The following is a 20,274-nucleotide window of genomic DNA, read 5'->3' as shown; positions in this document are numbered from 1 at the left end:
CCAGGCAAAACAGGCAGGAGGAATGAGGGTCCTGGACAGGCACCTTGCCCCCGCAGCTGTCGCACTTCTTAAAGGGCGCAGGCATATTTCCGAGTCGTCAAGTCCAAGGGCAAACACAAGAGTGAAGTCAAAAAACAAGCCGAGAGGTCCGAAGTTACCGGGGCGGGAGAGTAAGAATGGTCAAAAAGCGGTCCGAAGGTCAGAAAACGTAAAGTGATTCCAATCAGCAAAGCAGTGAAAGTTCCTAGAAGCAGCTAGCGCGGCGGAAAAAAGGAACTGGGGAAAGAGCGGGAAGGCAGGGGCTTTATAACGGGTGGGCGGAGTTACCGCCAAAAAGTTTCAATATGTTGCAGAGTAAACTCTGCCCAGTGATTCCAGTAGGTTCCGAGCAGCACTGCGCAGGCGCAGTGAAACCCATTTGTATGATTCGCAGAGACCACGAAGAAGAACTGATTTTTTTCTTTTTTTCTGCTCACAATATGCCTTGTTATTGTGGCGTGCCTTCACATCGTTTCCAATTTATGGCAGACCCTAGACAAAAATCATTGATTTTCTCAGCAAGATTTGTTCAGAGAGGGTTTGCCCTTTTCTGAGGCTGAGAGAGTGTGGCATGCCCAAAGTCACCCGGTTGGTTTCCATGCCTGAACCATTCAAACCCTGATCTTCAGAGTCGTAGTCCAGCACTCTTACCACTATGCCACACTGCCTTACATTCAATTATAACCACTTCCTTTTCCATCCTCACTTGGAATAACAGTGAGACGAGTGCATAAAGGTTGATACAGAGCTAGCCTTACTGACAGATTGCAGATGGGCACCATTTTCTTAGCTCACCTTCCATTAAAAAGGGAACAGTGGAGGAGTGTCATTTCGACTTTTCATCTCAGCTACCACATCTAAACCTAAACTTGGGTGTTTCTTCTGAAGAACTTTCTTTCTTGCCAAAGAACTTTAGTGCTCCTGTTCTACAGTATCTTTGCTTTTAAAGAGTAGACTTCCAAAAGCCTCCACAGAATTCAAGATTTTCCTAGTCAACACCAGCTGCTGTTTGCTTTTGTAGTCCAGCAATTACTGCAAAGATCGGCAAGTCTCAGCTAATGAAGCAAATGGAGCAGTGTGTGTGTGCATGTATATCAAGTGATCTAAACTGCAGCAGACAAAAAGAAGACCAGGCTACAGAGCATGTGGTGTATGTAAGCAGTTTGGAAAAAAGTTAAAATTAACTAATGCTCCACTTGGTCCCCTTCCTCATAGTAAACAGCTCTTCTGCTTTTCATTCTTCTGCTAACTTCTGTTTCAGTTACCCTGGGAGCAAATGACAAGGCAGAATGGTTCCTTGCATCTTCCAACAGAAGGGGAAAGTGGAATATAGCCATCTTCCACTGCTATATTCTAAGATGACTGACACCGTCTTGGAATCTAATTCTTACCTTTCTCTAACGCTGGAATATTTTCCCCTCTGGCATTTTCTCTTACTTTTTGCACTCTTTCAATATGTTTTTATTCTTATATTTTAAAGTATTTGTTTTAGGAAGAGAATCAGTGTGGTTTGAGCACTGGACTATGACTCTGGAACCCAGGATCTGAAGCCCACTGGGGTGGCCTTGGGCAAGTCACACTCTCTCAGCCTCAGAAGAAGAGAAAGACAAGCCCCCTGAACAAATCTTGCCAAGAAAGCCCTATGATAGGGTAATAAACTTGGCCTCTCCAGGGGAAAAGCAGCATATAACTAATTTTAATAAATAAGTAAATTGAAACTGGAGTGAAAAGCATGGTGCAAATGGGGGTGCAGATGGGAGCAACACAGAAGACTACCAGTAAGTGCTAAATCCAGTTTTACTCTCAACTAGAGGAGCCCTACTGAAATCATTGGGACTTGCTACAAGTGGTGACTAAAAGGTCCTGTTCATTTCAGTGGGCTACTCTAGTTGGGAATGAAATGGACTTAGCATGGAAGAATTCATTACTGGAAAGTAAAAGTTGCATCTATAGCTATCTAGCCATCACTAAAATGTAAATCACTGGAGGAATGGATTCCCAATTGCTTTGCAGACTACCAGCCATGGGTCTTTCAATCTGCTCTGGAGGGTTGGGGAAGAGGAGAGCAATGCAAATTCTATAGCATGAACAAAGTGTTGTAACAATGGGTTTGAAAAGAGACTAAAGGGACAAAGTAGTATAAAATGTTTTTATCTAAATACTTAAAAAGGGTAACAAAGCAGTATAACAAAATCACATTAAACACATATATACAAATGATAGTAAATAAAGCATAACAATGGCATACATAATAACAAATAGCAAATAATATAAACTACATAACACAAGCATAATACAACAGAAAGAAAGGCTAAGGATAGAGTGAGCAAAAGGGAGAGAGAGAGCTCACTACAAGGCCAGCCTTATTAAGGGTGAAAACTTAATTAGAGCTATACACACACAGGTGAAAGTCATCTACCCTCAGGAACTCTATATTAACCCGATAATGGTTACCAACCTTATAATGACTCAAGTGTAGAGCTTGCCACTATTCCAACACAAAGGTCTATTTGCAGAATATTGGGTATAGCCACATATATGTGTGGACTTTGAGCAAAATAAGGTACAGTACAGCCAAGTTAATTTGCTTTCAGAAAGATATTCTGTATCAAGGAACTTCCTAGGCTTCCATACCTCTGCAAGCCCTAGAAAGCATGCATGAGTTACTTGGGGCTCCTGGCAATGAGTTAACAATTTATTGTTGTAAATTTTTAAAAACTTCATTGCTGTGTGTTTTAAGCTTCCATTCAGACTCACTGATAAAACCGGGTAAAATTCCATTGTTCTGAGCATTGTTCTAAACATTCATCTTAATAGTCACCAAAATATGGAACTGACTGAAATCAACAGGACTTGTTCCAAGTAAACCAGGCAGGTCACAGGCACAAGGGGAGGGAATTCAAATGAGTTGGAACTACCATCAGTTTGTTTTCTTTAGGAGATAAGCCAAATGAAGAATGGAAGAAAGAATGGGATTTCTAGATAGTAGCTTTACATTTTAACTGTTTTTGAAATTGGAAACAGATTTTTCAGTCTTGGTACACACACACACACCATTTCTTCCCTTAAGAGAGGGATGAGCAAGTAGAGTCTGTGGGCTGATTGAATAATAATTCTATCAATTTACAGTAACTTCTTGTCACAGAAATAATCTTTTAAGATTTTCTTCATTCCTACACTTACCAAATATGCTTTGTACCTTTTAAAAAAATCTTCTTGATTGCTTTCTGTTCCACATTACTCTCGTTTTGGGGAAATTGTCCTTTAAAGTATCTACCTATGTTTAGCAAGTGGTCATGCACATTAAGAAGACAGAAATAAATGAGAAATATAGGGAGACAAGTACAAACAATGCTCATCCTATCAGAACTACCTAAACTAAGATACTTCTGAACTCTTCTTTGAGATTTCCCTGTCATGAAAGGATGGCAAAATCATTTTTCACAGTTGCTCAAGTAGGTCACAGAAAGTATCTCTAAAAAAATGGAAGGAATAACAGATTATTTTAGAGACAAATTGTTCTCATTTATTAGACGTAAACAGCATACACGATGGCTCTCAATGCTTCTCTGATCTTGTTACTACCATAGTAACCTTACAAACAAGGCTGCTCTCTCTGTTATTGGATTCACCTCCACAATATCTATAGTCTGAAACAGTACAGTCTACTCTACCAAAGCAGAATTCTACTGCATTATTTTATTTCTTATGGATAGACCTGGCTTTTCTCATAGGAAAGTAATAGGGAAAGCAAAACAGTAAATGGGCACCTTCTTATCAAGCATCTTACTATCTGCTATGTTCATTCTCATAATATGTTATTAGGTAGGTTATTGGGGAACAAAATAGAATGGCTATGAGACTCTGGGATTTGTGGGACTGCAATGCTATTTTCCTAAGTTTTGGTTTAAAGATGTGAGACATACATAAACAAACCTAGAGAAGCTTGCATTCAAAAGACTTTTCAAAATCTATACAGATCTGTTTTGTTAACTGTCATCAAGCTGACTCCAACTTATGGTGACCCTATGAATGAGAGACCTCACCCTGTCATCAACAGTCCTACTCAGGTATGGCAGACTCAGCAGATTATCACACAAGGGTAAAAGCAGGGAGTAAAAGGCAGAAACCCATGAAAATAGTGAAATTGGGCCCAACCTTTTTGGATGACATCATGCTCATCTGGGATTGTTCCTGCAAAGAACCTGACATGCTCTAGCAACAACTCATTCATGAGGGACTATCATAAATTAGTTTCCAATAGCTGGATTGAAGCGCAATTGGTTGCGGAAAGCAATCACACTATTGTGGGAGCATCTGGGGATATTTACCCACACTGCATTTTGAGAGAGGCAGTAGATGATGGGACTCTTCCCAGCAGCCAGTTGCAGGCAGTCCCTGCAACTATACTTGGTCCTGGTTGCATTGGCAAGGCTTTGAGTTGTAGAGAGACAGGGGACCACGGGATGAGGAAGAGGAGATTGTCTCCATCCCAAATATCTGCATTAAGACCATGTGTATCATGCACTACTTATTTGGTCTCATTATTTTCTGTCATTTTATTCTGTGCTTGATGGAATCATTAATTTCAGGCATGTACTGTTGTGCCAAAATGGCGCATGCACAAGACGATCATCCACACTATACAAGCAATTCATTCATGTATGTGTGCGGAACACAACTGCACAATTAGGTTTTATGCCGCCGTTCTTGCAAAACTGTGCAACAGTGTGAAAATAACTAGCACTATAGTGCTACTGTTGCACTTCCATCCAAAAGCGCAACTGTGGCAGAATTGGCCATGGTGTGATAATCTCCTCAGAGATTGCTTGAGTCTATCCATCTGGAATGTGGTCTTTCTTTTTTCTTACTGCCTTCCACCTTACCAAGCCATTATTGCCTTTTCTAGTGAGTCATCTCTTCTCATTATATGGTCAAAGTACAACAGTCTCAGCTTAATCAACCTCGTCAGGCTTGATTTGGTTTAAGGCCCATTTATTTGTATTTTTAGCAGTCCACAATCTGTAGAACTATTCTTCAGCACCATATTTCAAATGACTTGATTGTTTTCCTATCAGATTTCTTCACTGTCCAGCTCTCACAGCTATACATAGTGATGGGAAATACAATGGCATGGACAATCCTAGCTTTAGTGTTCAGTTCTGTATCTTTACTCTTTAAGATCTTACCAAGCTTCTTCATAGTTGCCCTCCCAAATCCTTCTGATTTCTTGACTGCACTCTTCATTTTGATGAATGGCCAAGCCAAGATATAGGAAATCCTTGATTATCTCAATATCTTCATTGTCTACTTTAAAATTATGTAAATAATCTGTGGATATTATTTTTTTTTAATATTCATCTGTAAATCTGCATTTGCACTTTTCTTGAATTTCTTCAGCAGTTGTTGCAAGTCTTTGCTATTTTCTGCTAGTAGTGTGGTGTCATCTGCATTATCTTAAATTGTCGACATTGCTCCTTCCAATTTGCAGACCTTCTTCCTTCAGAGTCGAATCCTGCTTTATGTATAATAGTTAATAATTGCATGATTGTCACTTGCTATTTGATGTTCTTCTGTTGTCTGTCTTATTGAATAGTTACCTGTATTGCTATGTATTTTATATGTATTATCCTACTATTTCTTAGATTGTACGCCATAGGCAGGTTTACTCTTTTAATATTTATTGTTTTTATGTACAGCGCTGTGCAAATCTACAGCGCTATATAAATAATAATAATAATAATAATAATAATAATAAGTGTAATTCTGCTAATTGCTGTTTTATCTGAACATTAAACAAGTTTAGTTATGTATGATAAAAGTGGGCATTTAATGAAGAGATGGATTTGGGGTGTGGAGGTACTCTCTGGCCTTAAATTGGAATAATACAGCCTAAAGAAAAGCTCACCAAATCATTAAAGGGTTTGTACCTGCAATTTATGCAGCTGATTCATAGTCAGGAAGCACACATACACATGCTCATCTGTAATCTCTATTTAGTTGAACTGTGATGAGAAGCTTGCTATATTCACTGTTATATTCACTAGCACAAAGAAACACCCAGTGTAATGTTTGAGTCAGAGATGGATCATTTACTTTATCATTTATGTTCTAACTGATCTACATTTTCATTAAAAATGGAGGCAGGGAGAAACAGAGAGAGAAAGAGAGAGAGAGAACAAGACCTTTAGCAGCAGGAATGTAATTAAATTAGTTCTTTGCTAGATGCATGGGGCATTAATAAAGTGTAACTTTCCCCAACATTTATGCAGCATAATTAAAATCATTTATTCAAAATCTATACTTAGCCAAGCATAAAATATTTCACTATCATAATATGCAACCAGTGTAATCAAGAACTGAACTGTAAGTGTTTCATTTCTTTTCATACCAGGCTGAAGACATTAAATCACTTACACTGTTTGAAGAATACTCAAAAGAAAAGATGAAAAAAAAGGCTCTTTAACCAACTACTAGAGTTGCTAATTCAGTTTTCTATCTTGTTTGAGGAATGCAATCAGAAACAAATCTCACTCCTGCTTTGAGAAGCCCCTTACTCCTCTGAACTGTGCCAACTGCCACTGTGATGGGTAGGGTGGTGGTAGTTATAGTGGTGATATTGTGAAGGCCAAAAGAAGTGACACTGTACTTATTGGCCACTTGGGGACTAATAAACCAGCTGGTTAGCAATAGCCTGACTGCAATAACCAGACTATAGTTTTTTTGTGGGTATTTTGGGCTATGTGGCCATGTTCTAGATGAATAGAATAACCAGACTGTTTCACCTATCACACAAAGAACTAAAACCTTGTGAGGTCACAACATTTAGGAAAGGACTGGGATGAGTCTATAAAATATATGATTCTCATGTTGTCAGGCCTCTCTTTCTGGCTTGCAAGCAGGAGAGACAGTAAATGTGGAAAGAAAAAGTAAGGTTCATAAACCATGGGTTTTACAGACAGGCAGACCAGTTTCTTGAGTGCAGAGTAACAAGGAAGGTTCCCCTTTAATCCTGTTATTTCCAGCAATCTCAGTTTACTTCATGCTGTTGTTTTTATTATTTATTTTATTGTAACACTATTCCATCCAGTATTGGTGCCCAACTTAACTTTGAAAGCTCATGGGCAATTCTGATTTCCAAGTATGGTAGCAATAATCTTCACATTACCATCTACTGACCACTTGAGTCCCTAAAGCATCAATGAGAAAGAGCAAACAGTTTATATGCACATTCTTCTTGAAAATGCACTATTACCAATACTTGTAGAGTTCCAGGAAGGATTTATTTGACAGAATAAGACCTACAGCCTACTGGTTCCAGTTTCAAACACTATACATCCTAATTTTAAAAGAAACCAGAGAACAGGATGTGGAGAGAGGTTTCATCAGTTACAGCACTGAATACAGGGCTAGCCAGACCTAACTCAACATAAATAATAATAAATAAAAGTTTTATTTTTATACCGCCCTTCTTCAATCAAGGCGGTGTACAACAAGGTCAGCAATACAACATAAGAAGAACTGCTTTTTATAGAACAAGGTAGGGAAACTGTGCCCCCCAATCTGTTTTTCCAGGGCTCCTCAGCACCTCAGAAATATCTGTGAAAAAAAACAACATGAGGATTGCCCCCATATGGAGGCAAATGCGGAAATTATTTTTTTTTAAAGGGTGTGGAGGGCATAGCATGGCTGCATAACAAGAATCATGCACCTCTCCAAAGTCTTCTGGGAAGGATACAACTTTTTAGGCGTTGTAGTCCTGAAAGATAACTAGTTCAAGTTCTGTACCAGGCCTAAGCTTGCATTGAGGGAGTTTCTCACACAATTAGTACACTGTGAACAAGAACCATGGGGAAAGAAAGTGTCCTTCGTGACATGACTTTACTCTCAGTGATTTCAACAGGAATTATGTTTAACTAACAGTGTAAAAGGCCTACATCACCTAAAGGCACCACATCCCATCTGATCTTGGAAGCTAAGAAGGGTCATCCCTGATTACTACTTGGATCGGAGACCACCAATGAATACCACTGAAATTAAGTTGAAGGCTTTATTTCAATTTCCTTCCTTTTCAGAGGAAGGAAATGGAAAGGAATCCACATTGTTGTATGTATATATGTCACCAAATTGCCAGTTGATTTATGGCAACCCCATGAATTTCAATGGGTTTTCTTAAGCATCGAGTATTCAAGAGGTGCAAAACGATCTCTTGAGTATTCATTGCCTAAGAAAACCCTATGAAATTCATGGGGTTACCTAAAATCAAAAGGCAACTTGATGACACATGCACACACAACAGTGTGGATACAATAAGGTACAACAGGTATCTCTATCATACAACCACTAGTTCACTAGAAGAGGGGGAAGGTTCCCTCTCATCCTCTAAGATAATTCATTAACCATGTGTTGGCAAATATGGAACAATCTGTCAATAAACATGAACAACCAGGTTTCCTCGAGAGCATCAATTCTTCTCACTAATTATGGCATTAAATACTATACACACCAGTACTTCCAAGTTAGGCATGGTTGCTAGATAGTGTGACTCTGGTCCAGCTCTGTTGTATTGTTTTAGAATTAGAATTAACTTTACAAATGAATCTTTGTGGGTGCAAAGTGCGAATGAATAATATATATATATATATATAATAGATAATCCTAGAGCAGATACAAACTATAATTCTTCTAAATAGGGTAAGATTCTCTTAACGAAATATTTCCCAGGATGCCAAGAAGGAGCAAAAACCTGAGATTAATTGAAGAAGTCACTAGACACTGGTGGGGAGGGGAGTAAAATACAGCTGAAAGTGCATTTACTAACTGTGGAGAGAAATAATGTAACTTACAGCAGAAATTTTCTCTTGTTTTTGAGTCTGTTCAAGCAGAACTCTTTAACCAAACTAGAACAATGCATCACCAATTGCACACAATTATACAGGAAAATCACCATATTCTTGCTTAGGCTTTCTTCCTTTTAAAAGAAAATAGAAATACCACTAAATCATCATCTTTTATTTTATTTTATTTTTAAAAAGACCATTTCAGACATTTAAATGGTAGAGCCCACATAACTTGACCTGTTAAATGCACTAGCATGTGTCACTTAAATTGTCCTCAACAAGACAATTCCACAAATCAACTTGAGTTTTTCTTTCTATCAACCAAACACAAGTTCCATGGAGGCTTAGTCATACTTCAAGCAGACTCAGTGACTAACGTATGTCCAATTTATTTTCAAAAGCTAAACTGCAGACCAGTAGTTTGGGTCGGGTTGGGGGCAGAATCAGGGCATAGTGTCTACACGACACACACCTCAGATCTGCCCACAGGGCAGCGTGACACTGCGTGCCACACCACATGGCATCAAGGCACTCTTCTGGCACTGCATCTGCACAGCGCTGAAGAACCACCATTAAGCCGCGGCACAGCACCCTTTCCAGGGTGCAAAAAGGAGCTGCTTTTTGGGGCTCCTTTTCATGCCCTGGAAAGGCCAGATCGGGGCCATGGCGTGCAGTTGCTGCGGCCCTGATCTGAGTGTAAAAGGGGCAGCTGGAGGCCATCCCTTCGGGGCTGTCTGCACAGCTCCTTAGTCTGGATTCAATCCCATCTACCCTAAATCAAAAAATTTCAAACGACAATAAAATTAATTAAAAAAAAAACAAATGGCAGTGTGTCACTTTGAAAAAGTAGCTATAGGAATGCGATGATGAGAAGAAAGAGGAGAGTACAAGAGTATTAGCATACACTCTAGGGTTCAAGTTACATACCACATTATATTCTAGGACCCCTCTCATCTTCCATGTATGCAAGTGTGTGTGTGTGTGTGTGTGTGTGTGTGTGTGTGTGTAGCTTGGGCAAGTTGTAAATTACAACAGAGAGAAGTTGGGTATTCCCTTTCCTCTCTGGTCAAGGTTAAGTTCAAAACCTTTATCACCCTCCTCCTTGCTTAATAAAGGAGTATCATGGAGAGGTGGTTAATTTTAAGCACCGTCTCTCCTTTTGACCTTTCTCACCATAAGTTATAGTCCATCCATGCAGACTGGATTAGTTTTTTTAAAAAAATATGGAAAGGAAAATATCCAAAGTAAACCAAACTCTTGCACTGTCTGAATTTTAAAAAATCTGATAGCAGCAACAGAGAATCAGAATTTTCATCCACGTATCTTTTGTTTAACTGGCATTCCAGAAATAATCGAGGAAGAAAGCAAAGGGGAATATTACTTTGGCTCTGGTAAGATCAATCAGGATTACTGGGTGTCATAAGTCTTCTTCTGTTTTAAACCTTTGGGCAAAGAGGAGAAGGCAAGTCCAATCTGGACCTTCAAGTTCCTACCCATTACCTACATGCTCCCTAGACCTTCTTCTTCACTTTTTTCAGGTGTGAGACACAATTACAATATTCTCAGGTTTTCCCACAGCTAGGAACGCAGGAGTCTGATCCTTTTGGAACCAGCCTCTACCCGCCTTCCTCATGCCAACAAACAGCACCCACACAGGAACAGGAATTTTATATCTGATTCTGGAAGGTTGAAGAAGTTTTAGCACCTCTGTAGTCCACACAAAACTCGATTGGCAAAGAACATCTCACCTGATCTTAAGTAACCTTCTGCCTATCAAAATGGTAAATTAACCCCTTTTAAACTGGATGGTTCAAACTACTGATCAGAATAGAAACTGCAGTCAGGAAATAGCAATAGCAAGTACTCCTTTATCAGTGAACTAGCACTCCCTAAGCAGTTTACAATGTGTAAGCCAATTGCCCACAACAAGCAACAAAATATTCTGTGACCTCACAGAGGGCGTTCTCTATCTCGGCCCTGCAGCTTTGGAACTCTCTTCCCGGTGAGCTCCGCTCAGCTACCTCCCTTGACCTATTTAGGAAGAGGTTAAAAACCTTCCTCTTCCAACAGTCTTTCCCCCAGATGTTGTAAGATCTGCTCTCTCCCCGTTGCACCCGTTGTACCAGTACTTAAGCTAGTTATTGTATGGTTTTAATCTTGAAATTTTTAACATTGTTTTTAATAGCTTATATATTGATTTGGATGTTTATGCAATTACTGTTTGTAAAGTGTACATTTGTGTACTTCTGTGTAACCCGCTTTGATCTGCCAAGGAAAAGCGGGCTATAAATAAACAGTATTATTATTATTATTATTATTATTACTACTACTCATTTTACTGACCTACAAAAGGATGGAAGGCTGAGTGGATCTTTGATCCCTCCTCTAGGATCAAACTCATAATCTTGTGGCTGCAGTACTGGCATTTAACCACTGTGCCACTGAGGTTCAGGAAATCAGAAGAAAACTGGGAATGGGCAGGCCAACTACGAAGTAACTAGATAAGATCATAAAGAGTAAAGATATACAACTGAACAATGCAGTTAGAATTAAGAATTAGAATTAAAACAGGTAGCCATTGTATTCCCCAACACTACGTATAGATGTGAGAGTTGGACAGTGAAGAAAGCAGACAAAAAGAATATCAACTCATTTGAGATGTGGTGCTGGAAAAGAGTACTGAGGATACTGTGTACAGCCAAAAAGTCAAACAAGTAGGCCCTTGAGCATATAAAGCCAGAAATTTCCCTGGAGTCAGGATGATCAAATTGAGGTTGTTGTAATTTGGCCACATCATGAGAAGGCATGACTCATTAGAAAAGACAATAATGCTAGGAAAAGTGTAGGGTAGTAAAAAGAGAGGAAGACCACATGACAAATGGACAGACTCAATTAGAGAGTCACAGGTATGAATCTAGAAGCCTTAAACAGAACAGTGGATGATAGGAGGGCTTGGAGATATCTCATCCACATGGTTGCCATGAGTCAGGGACAACTCGAGGACAGTTAACAACAACAAAGCTAAGTTCATAGCCAGTAGATAATGCACAAGTGATATTATCACATTGGATGCAGCCTAGAGCTTTTTTGGGGGTGGGGGGTATGGAGGGTCTCATTCTTGAACTCTGGAACTCCCTTCAGAAAGAGGCCCAGTTTTTCACATCACCAGGCAGACAGATAATTAAAACTTTTTTATTCTGCCATGCCTTTCATTCATTTTAAATTCTTGTCTGCTATTCTTAATAAACTTTTTACTTTGCCAGACATTTCATTCATTTTAAATTCTTGTCTCCTATTTACTTCTGGTCTGGTTTTGAGATTTGCTGTACATGAGATCTGTACAATGTGATTTCAGCTGTATTTTAATTTAAGCCCCTATTGTGTGGGGGAGGCCCTTTGGAAGGGCAAATGCCAGGATTGGAATCATTTTATAAATAATTCAAGCAACAGAAGCACAAAGGAAGCAAGCAGAGATGGTCTGGTCTCCTCTGAGGACTGTATGCACCCCGCAAGTGAAGCAGCTAAATTTTAGAACTAAGTATCGGAAATTTTGCTTCCTCCCACATCCTCCTTTCTCCCAGGTGGAAGCCCCCTCACAGGTCATAATGGGGGCCACCATCCTATACCCACCACCCCACAGAACCTGTTTCCGTTATCTCCAGGACACTGTGAAATATCCCCCTTCTCCAAAATAATTACATTTAATCAACTAAACTCTGCCACCTTGGTAGCAGTCCCATGTTCAATAATTCCTTTTCCCAGGTCTATTCAGCCAAAAGGCTATTTCAGTGGATAACCCGTTAAAATTGGGTCTCCTGATTGGAACATGACACCATTATCATTACAGCTGAAATGAAATGAAAGGCTTTGATTTCACTCCACGTAGACAAGTTGTTGGGAACTGAAAGCAGACATCACTTTGAGGCCTTGAAGGAAAGGCTGCAACAGACTGAAAACACCTCTTGTACTTCAATTGGCAAATACAAGACAAGCTTAATAACCTCTCTTTGCTGCCCTCGTACACTTCATCACATCCAAATTGCTTTTCAGTTTCACAACCACATTTCACAACATGCTCTGAGCCTCAGTAATTTGGTACATTTCCTCTCTGAAGAGATGTCAGAGCCACTTGGCTTTCCTGATACCAGATCATCACTTGAACTTGCTCTGAATGGGCTGCCATGGAAGGCTGGCGATACAATATATCAGTTTAATCTTTTAACAAAAGTGACTTCCCAAAAGGTCATGCCACCTTGTCCAAAAAACCTACAATATTCAGCACTATTTTCCCAGCTATGAAATACAGCTCCAGTTCAATGACACTACATGTCTGCATATCAAAGATATATTTCAGCACACTGCCTTCTTTCCTTTAGTTTAGGAATGGGCAAATTATGGCCCCCAGGAGTCAAATGATTTTTCAAATCCTCCCAAAATTATTATTTTTTGCTCCTGAATGAACCCAAATTATTTTTGGGTAGTGTGGATAATATCTCCACCACACTGGGAGGCACCCTGTGTCTCCCAGATAGTCAAATAACATTTTGAGAGGAGAAAATATCTATTTTTTTTTTGCCTCAAAATGCAATCTAAGGCACCCCAGAAGGCCCCAAAACACATCTTTAAACTCTAATTTTACTCTTATTCTGGGTGCTGGAAAGTTCATAAAAACCCCTTTCCCCCTTCCTAAAGTAAGGATGTTTATACATGTGGCTTGATATATCATGGCAACTACCAACCATATTGGTTGGGAGATTCTGGAAGTTCTCGTACAAAAGACTGCAATGCCCAAATCTGAGTCAGAGTTCCCCAGTTCAGATATTACAGAGAACTCTGACCTAATACAAACTTGAATTTTCAGACCAAAGCCAGCAAGCAAAAAAAAGAAGTTAAGAACTCAAGTGAGGGTTCAAATAAGGCCAACATACTTTTACATGTTTCAGGGGAAAAATGACCCTCAGCTAAGTTCTGTTTTATTTTTTTGCTTTTGTAATTTTTAATGGTTTTATACTTTTAATAGTGTGTTTTTAAAGATTTTATATTTTTAAATGGTTATACTGATGTGATGTTTGTATATTTTTAATGTTTTTACATTTTAATAGTGTGTTTTTAAAGATTTTATATTTTTAAATGGCTATATTGATGTGATGTTTTTAATTGTACTTTTAAAATTGTGCTTTTGGGGATATCTTTTGTGAACCACTTTGGGTCCAATTTAGGAGGATAGTGGCATATTAAATGAACAAATAAAAATTACAATATGTGTAATTTTGCCTGACTCTATACAGTAGATGCATTTTTAGAGCAGAACTATCATACGACCGGGTACATTCATTCTCTGTTTCTCAGTTATAGGAGTATGCAAATAGCTCAAGCCACATCTTAGTTCTAACACTCTTGAAATCTTGTTTCTTTGTTCCACCTGGGCTGATTGGCATCATTTGTTGCTTCTGTGTAGCTTCAAGTTATTTCTTACTTACGGCAACCATAAGGCAACCTATCACAGCATTTTCTGGGGCTCAGAGTATATGATTCACCCAAATCACCCAGTGGGTTCCCATGACCAATCATTTTTACTTACCTCATTATTTACTACCAAAACATCTAACAGTCTATCTGCATGATTTTATTGACTTCAGTTATATAATCTGAAATAATGGCCATATATCGCAACTCCTTATTTTAAACCAAGTAAGTAGCTATTCACATTTAGTACAATTTAAAAATCACAATGCTAGACCTCTGTTCTGAAGACTGCAACAGCTATATTTCTTTACAACAATGTGACAAAAGCAGCAGTTCAGAAATGATAATAGATAAATCATGATTTGTTGAATACACCAAGGGAATACATTTAAACCTTCTGATCATAGTTTGCTGCAAACTACAATCTTTCATTTCATCCACCTACAGAAACTATTTTAACTAACCATAGTTAGTTAACAATATCAATCCAGGATCAAACTTTTCCTGGATATCCTGGTTAGCTACCATTAGGTTTGCAACATTAAGCTGGAACCAAAGGTTAATCCTTTCAATATTAGTTGCATTGTATCTTTTCTTTACCTGGAAAGAATTCATCCATTGGAGGGAAGGTGGCAATGAAGCAGTACTCTGAGACAGTATCAGCAGGAGATCCAAACAGGTTTTTGATGGAAATCTTAGAGGATGTACTCCAGTGTCATTTCTCCAAGTATCATAAAGACTGTAAAACAACCAGAAGCCCTTTTTACTTAATATTTAGGAAATTCAAACTTCCATTAAATGAAGCACTCTACAGTTTTTGAAACCATCCATGTAACACAAGTATAAATTGAAATAAATAATATCTGGCAAAGCCTAATATTGATTACCCAACATTTTGTCACCATCACTGCCTTACTGGACCAAGAATACATTTGATCTAGCATTCTGCTTCTAGCAGCAGATAGATGCTCCTGAAGGTTCAACAAGACAAGCATCATGGTTAGCTGTCTTTGGTCTGTCCAGTTTCATTCCAAGCTTGAAATCCTGAAGTAGACAACTTAAAATGATGTAGCACAGAGATGCTGAGCTTAGAATAGGTAAGTTCAAATCCTTACCTACAGCTTAGTGATGTTAGTTTACCTGTTTGCTGGACAGAAGAGGGCCTTCTCTTTTGTGGAACATACCAGGTAGAATGATCTCTCCAAAGAGATCTGTTAGGCTCCTAGGCTTAGGAGTTTCTGCCATCAACCAGAAACCTCTCTGTTTAATCCAAGCATTTCAATGATTATAGTCCTGCTCATTAACATGAAGTCCAGACACCATTGGACTTCAACTCCCACCGAAACTTCCTCGTTTTTAATGAACAGTTTTAAGTGAATTCTATTATGTTTCATCATCTACTTTTTTCAGAAATTGATTTTACTCCATTTGTTTTTATTGTTAGCTGTTCTGAGATATTTTTTTTTACCAAAAAAGGGAATATAAAACTGTATTTAAATAAAATAATAAACCATAACCAGATATTTCATTAACTTAAAACCACAATAACTTGTGGCTTTCCAGATACTGTTGGATTACAACTCCCATCATTCCTTACAACTATCTCTCTTTATTGGTTATGATGGCCAAAACTGATGGAAAATACAGCCCTGCAAGATGATACACTATCCACAGGTTTTTGATAGATAACAAGAGATAACTTCTCATACGCAAGGGGAAGCAAATAGCATCTCTGATACTATTTTAAAATTATCTAAGGTCCAAAACACACTGCAGAAATAATCCAGTTTGAAACCACTTTAAGTGCCCTGGCTCAGTGCTAGGTAATCCTGGGAACTGTAATTTATTGTGACACCAGAGCTCTCATGACAGAGAAGGCTAAATGTCTCAAAAAAAAACTACACTTCCTAGAATTTCTAGCATTGAGCCAGGGCAGTTTAAGCAATCTCAAACTGGATTATTTCTGCTGTGTGTTTGGGGCCTAAGAGCTACAAGTACTAGCAGGGTAAAAAACACCAGAAAGAGGTGCCTCCCTGGAGTCTCTTTGCTCCACCGGAGCGCCACAGCAACCAAATTGTGCGGGCAGCTCCGCGCATGTGGGCGCTCCGCCCACCAGGCAACCCTCGCATGTGAAGAGGGTGCCGCAAAGACCTGTCATAGTCTATGTATGTTTTTGAAAGCTAGATGGTGAAGAAATCTGACAGAATCAACTCATCTGAAATATGATGGTGTAGGGGAGTTCTGTAGATACCATGTAGTGCCAAAGAGACAAAATCGAGGTTTGCTTTTTGGAATTTATATATTTTTAAAATCTTTTCAAGCCATTGTTTGTTAAATCCATTGATAATAATAATATAATAATCAATTTTTATTTATATACCGCCCTGTGGCGAACCAATCCGGGCGGTTTACAACATTAAAATAACATACAGCATAAAAACAATATATTTCCCTCCCCCCTTAAAAAGTTATTAAACAACATATTTAATTTAAAACCACAATAACTAGTTAAAATAACAATAAATTAAACAAAATAATACCAACCAATAAACCACTGCAACTTCAATTCTAAAGAAAAGGGGCTTTGGAGACATTACTGAGGAGGGGGGAAATCCTGAGATCCTGAGGCCGGGATATTTCAATCTGGGAAGGCCTGCCTGAAGAGATCCGTCTTGACAGCCTTTTTGAAGCTGTCCAAAGATGTTAATTGACGGATCTCATCCGGCAGGCCGTTCCAGAGCCTGGGGGCGACAACAGAGAAAGCCCTCCGGGAGGTCGCCACAAGCCTCGATTTTTGAGGCTGCAACAAGTTCCTCCCAGAGGACCGGAGAGCGCGGAGAGGATTGTATGGGAAGAGGCGGTCTCTGAGATAGCTTGGACCCAAGCCATTTAGGGCTTTAAAGGTAATAACCAACACCTTGTACTGGGCCCGGAAACCAATAGGCAGCCAGTGGAGGGACCTCAAAACTGGAGTGATATGGTCCCTTCTGGATGTTCCTGACACAAGCCTGGCTGCCATGTTTTGAACCAGCTGTAGTTTCCGAACCAGGCACAAGGGTAGCCCCATGTAGAGCGCATTACAGAAGTCAAGGCGTGAGGTTACCAGCGCGTGCACAACTGTCTCGAGATCCCTTACTTCCAGAAAAGGGCACAGCTGGCGTATCAGCCGAAGCTGATAACAGGCGCTCCTGACCGTCGCATTCACCTGATCTATCATCAGGAGCGACGAGTCAAGGAGCACCCCCAGACTGCGAACACAGTCACTAGAGGAGAGTGTGACCCCGTCCAGGACTGGTGGTTGCAACCCAATTCTTGGTTTCGGGGCCGCTACCGTGAGCACCTCCGTCTTGTTTGGATGCAGCTTCAATCTGTTTTTCCTCATCCAGCCCATTACCGTCCGAAGACATTCATTGAGAGAAGAGATGCCATTAGAATTCGAGGCCGACGAACGAGACATGGAGAAATAGATTTGGGTGTCATCAGCGTACTGATAGCACCCAGCACCATAACTCCGTATGATCTCACCCAGCGGCTGGGTGAGATAAGGAATCCATGGATACAGAGGGCTGAGTGTATGATTTAAAAAAAAATGGACGAAAAGCAATTCAAGGTAAAAATCACATACAGTAATGATAATGTAGGAAAAATGCTTCAATGTGGCTATAGCCCCCAAAATAGGACACCATATGGACAATGCAAAGATTGTTTTACATTTCTACATATATTTGTCACTGTCTTGCCTACAGGATACTGATTAGGGGGACCAGCTACAAGAGACAACTATCTTTCTGGAATTTGTCTTCTCAGTGGTGTTCTGTCTTCTTGCAGAGAAAAGAGCAGGGGAGCTTAGATGCAAAGATCATATTTTCTAAAGTTCTGTCAGCTCTCTTATCTTGATTCTCCTGAGGAAAAAGTACGGAGGTGCTGCTCCTGCTGAGCAGAGAAAGAAGCTTGGCTCCAGTTGCTCATTAATGACTGCTCAATACAAAAGTTACTTATTCAGTGTATTACCAAAATGTAATCTACAACAATCTCAGCAGTGAGTCAGAGAGCATCTCATTAAGAGACCCAAATAGCTCTTGGAAGGGTGTGTGGCTTGTGAATGCTTTAAAATGGGTTTTCTTTCATTTTTAATTGCTCTGCTTGTTGAACAAAGGCTATTGCATTTCAGCGGCATCTTCCTGAAAATTCATATCTTAATGAAAGACAGAAAAGATATTGGGTGGTGGGTAAGACAACAAGGAGAAATAAAACACAGGCGACCATGATCAGCTATTGCAAAGAGAAAGCCAAACTGGAAGCATTTTTATCCTTTGTTTGCTACCTGAACACCTGCAAGTTAGACAGAGGTATAGCATAGCTTCAGAGCCAGTGGTGGAGTTGTTTGAGTGTTGGACTACAATTCTGGAGACTAGGGTTCGATTCCCTGCTTGGCCATGGAAACCTACTGGGTGACCTTAGACAAGCCACACACTCTCAGCTCCAGGAAAGTTCACCTTAGGGTTTCCGTAAGTTGGAAGAAATTTAAAGGCACACAAGAATAGCAACATGGCATAGCTTACCTAAAATAACAACAACAACTTTATTTATATCCCACCTAACCCAATTAGGATCAAGGCAGCTTGCAGTAAAAACAATCTGATACATAATTAAAAAAGTACTCAATAACCCCAAATTCTACCCCCCCCCAAATAACAATTAAAATACATTATTTTAAATACATTAAAATCAACAAAACAAAAAATACATTAAAATCAACAAAACAGAGGATGGGGTGCGGACTAGCCGATGAGATGGGCTGGACGATGGTCGATGATCAATTCAGTTTAGTGGATGGCTGTTATGCTATTCTGGAAAGGCCTGTCAGAAGAGATAAAGCTGTCCAAGCTGGTAATATGATGGATCTCGTCCAACAAACCGTTCCACAATCTGGGAGTGGTTGCAGAAAAGGTCCTCTGGGACCTGTTCAAGTATAAAGCCCTTGTTTGTCACACTTCTGTCATCTGGGTAGCATCTTCTTGCTTCCTTCCCACCTCCTTTCTATCATATAATCATTAAGGCACTGCAGTATGTGCAGATGATAAAATGGACATAAAAACTGCAGGAAACCAGCTCTCTGATGGCTGGAGTAGAGCTGAGGCTAAAAAGAGTGAATTTCAGCAGGTGTTCCTTGTTACCTGGCTGCATGACAAACAACACCTGCTGATTTTTCTCTTTTGCACAGCCATTAAAGGTACTTGAGCCCTCTCCAATTTTCACTCTGTTGGGAACAGCGATAAAGGCAATGACTCTCCTGTATGGCTGAACAGTTTGAGGAAGAACTGTCCCTCAAGTAGTCCTAAAGCTGCCTATATTTCAGAGGCATAACAGTTATGCCACTTATATTATAAATCTCATGTTGTCTTTGGCTTAATTTCAAAAGCCTTGTGCAAGCCCTGACGAATTCAGGCCTCTGCAAGCACAATCTTTTCCCTTCTTTCCCAGCAGCCAGGGCAGTTGCCTCAGGCAGCAAATTATTAGTGTCATGAAAGGGCAGCAAATGGTTAGTTATTTAATTTCTTCTTGTTGTAGTTTCTACTGCCTGGGATGGGAAGAGGCACTGGTGGGATCTTCTGCCCCAGGTGCCAAACAAAACAAAACAAAACAAAAAACACTTGACTCCCTTGGAATACTATGCATCTCGACTTGGAATATTATGCACCTCCGGTAGCAAACTTTCTTGGAGCAGTCCTGCCAACAGCTCAATAAATGCAAAAAGAGAGAGAGAGAAAGAGATGAGGGAAGGAGGGAGGGAGGGAAAGGAAGGAAGGATCAGAAAAAGAGAGAAAAGGGATACATTTCCCCACATCTTGGTTTTGACCCCATCTACAGCTGGTATGGAGCCCCTGACAAGCTAACCCCAAGGGTATGAAAAGAGAAAGGTTGATCT

General features: G+C 39.7%; 1 protein-coding gene across 5 annotated transcripts in view; it reads right to left on the bottom strand.

Moving 5' to 3' along the window:
• LOC121917384 (E3 ubiquitin-protein ligase E3D-like) overlaps nt 1–20,274 on the bottom strand; it is a 92,637-nt gene that overhangs the window by 34,607 nt on the left and 37,756 nt on the right. For 3 of the 5 annotated variants that reach the window (XR_006101017.1, XR_006101016.1, XM_042443318.1), the window contains exon 9: nt 14,946–15,084. Coding sequence is in view for 2 of the 5 variants with exons in the window: in XM_042443318.1 (XP_042299252.1) it covers nt 14,946–15,084 (139 nt within the window). In the remaining 3 variants the exon portion in view is untranslated. Of the gene's footprint in view, nt 1–1,719; nt 3,515–14,945; nt 15,085–20,274 lie in introns of those variants that run through there. The other 2 variants (XM_042443319.1, XM_042443320.1) reach the window with 2 other exon arrangements.

The sequence above is a fragment of the Sceloporus undulatus genome, unplaced genomic scaffold (assembly GCF_019175285.1).
Source record: "Sceloporus undulatus isolate JIND9_A2432 ecotype Alabama unplaced genomic scaffold, SceUnd_v1.1 scaffold_16, whole genome shotgun sequence".
NCBI lineage: Eukaryota > Metazoa > Chordata > Lepidosauria > Squamata > Phrynosomatidae > Sceloporus > Sceloporus undulatus.
Note: the sequence above shows the minus strand (reverse complement) of the source record. Positions and strands in the feature narration are given on the sequence as shown.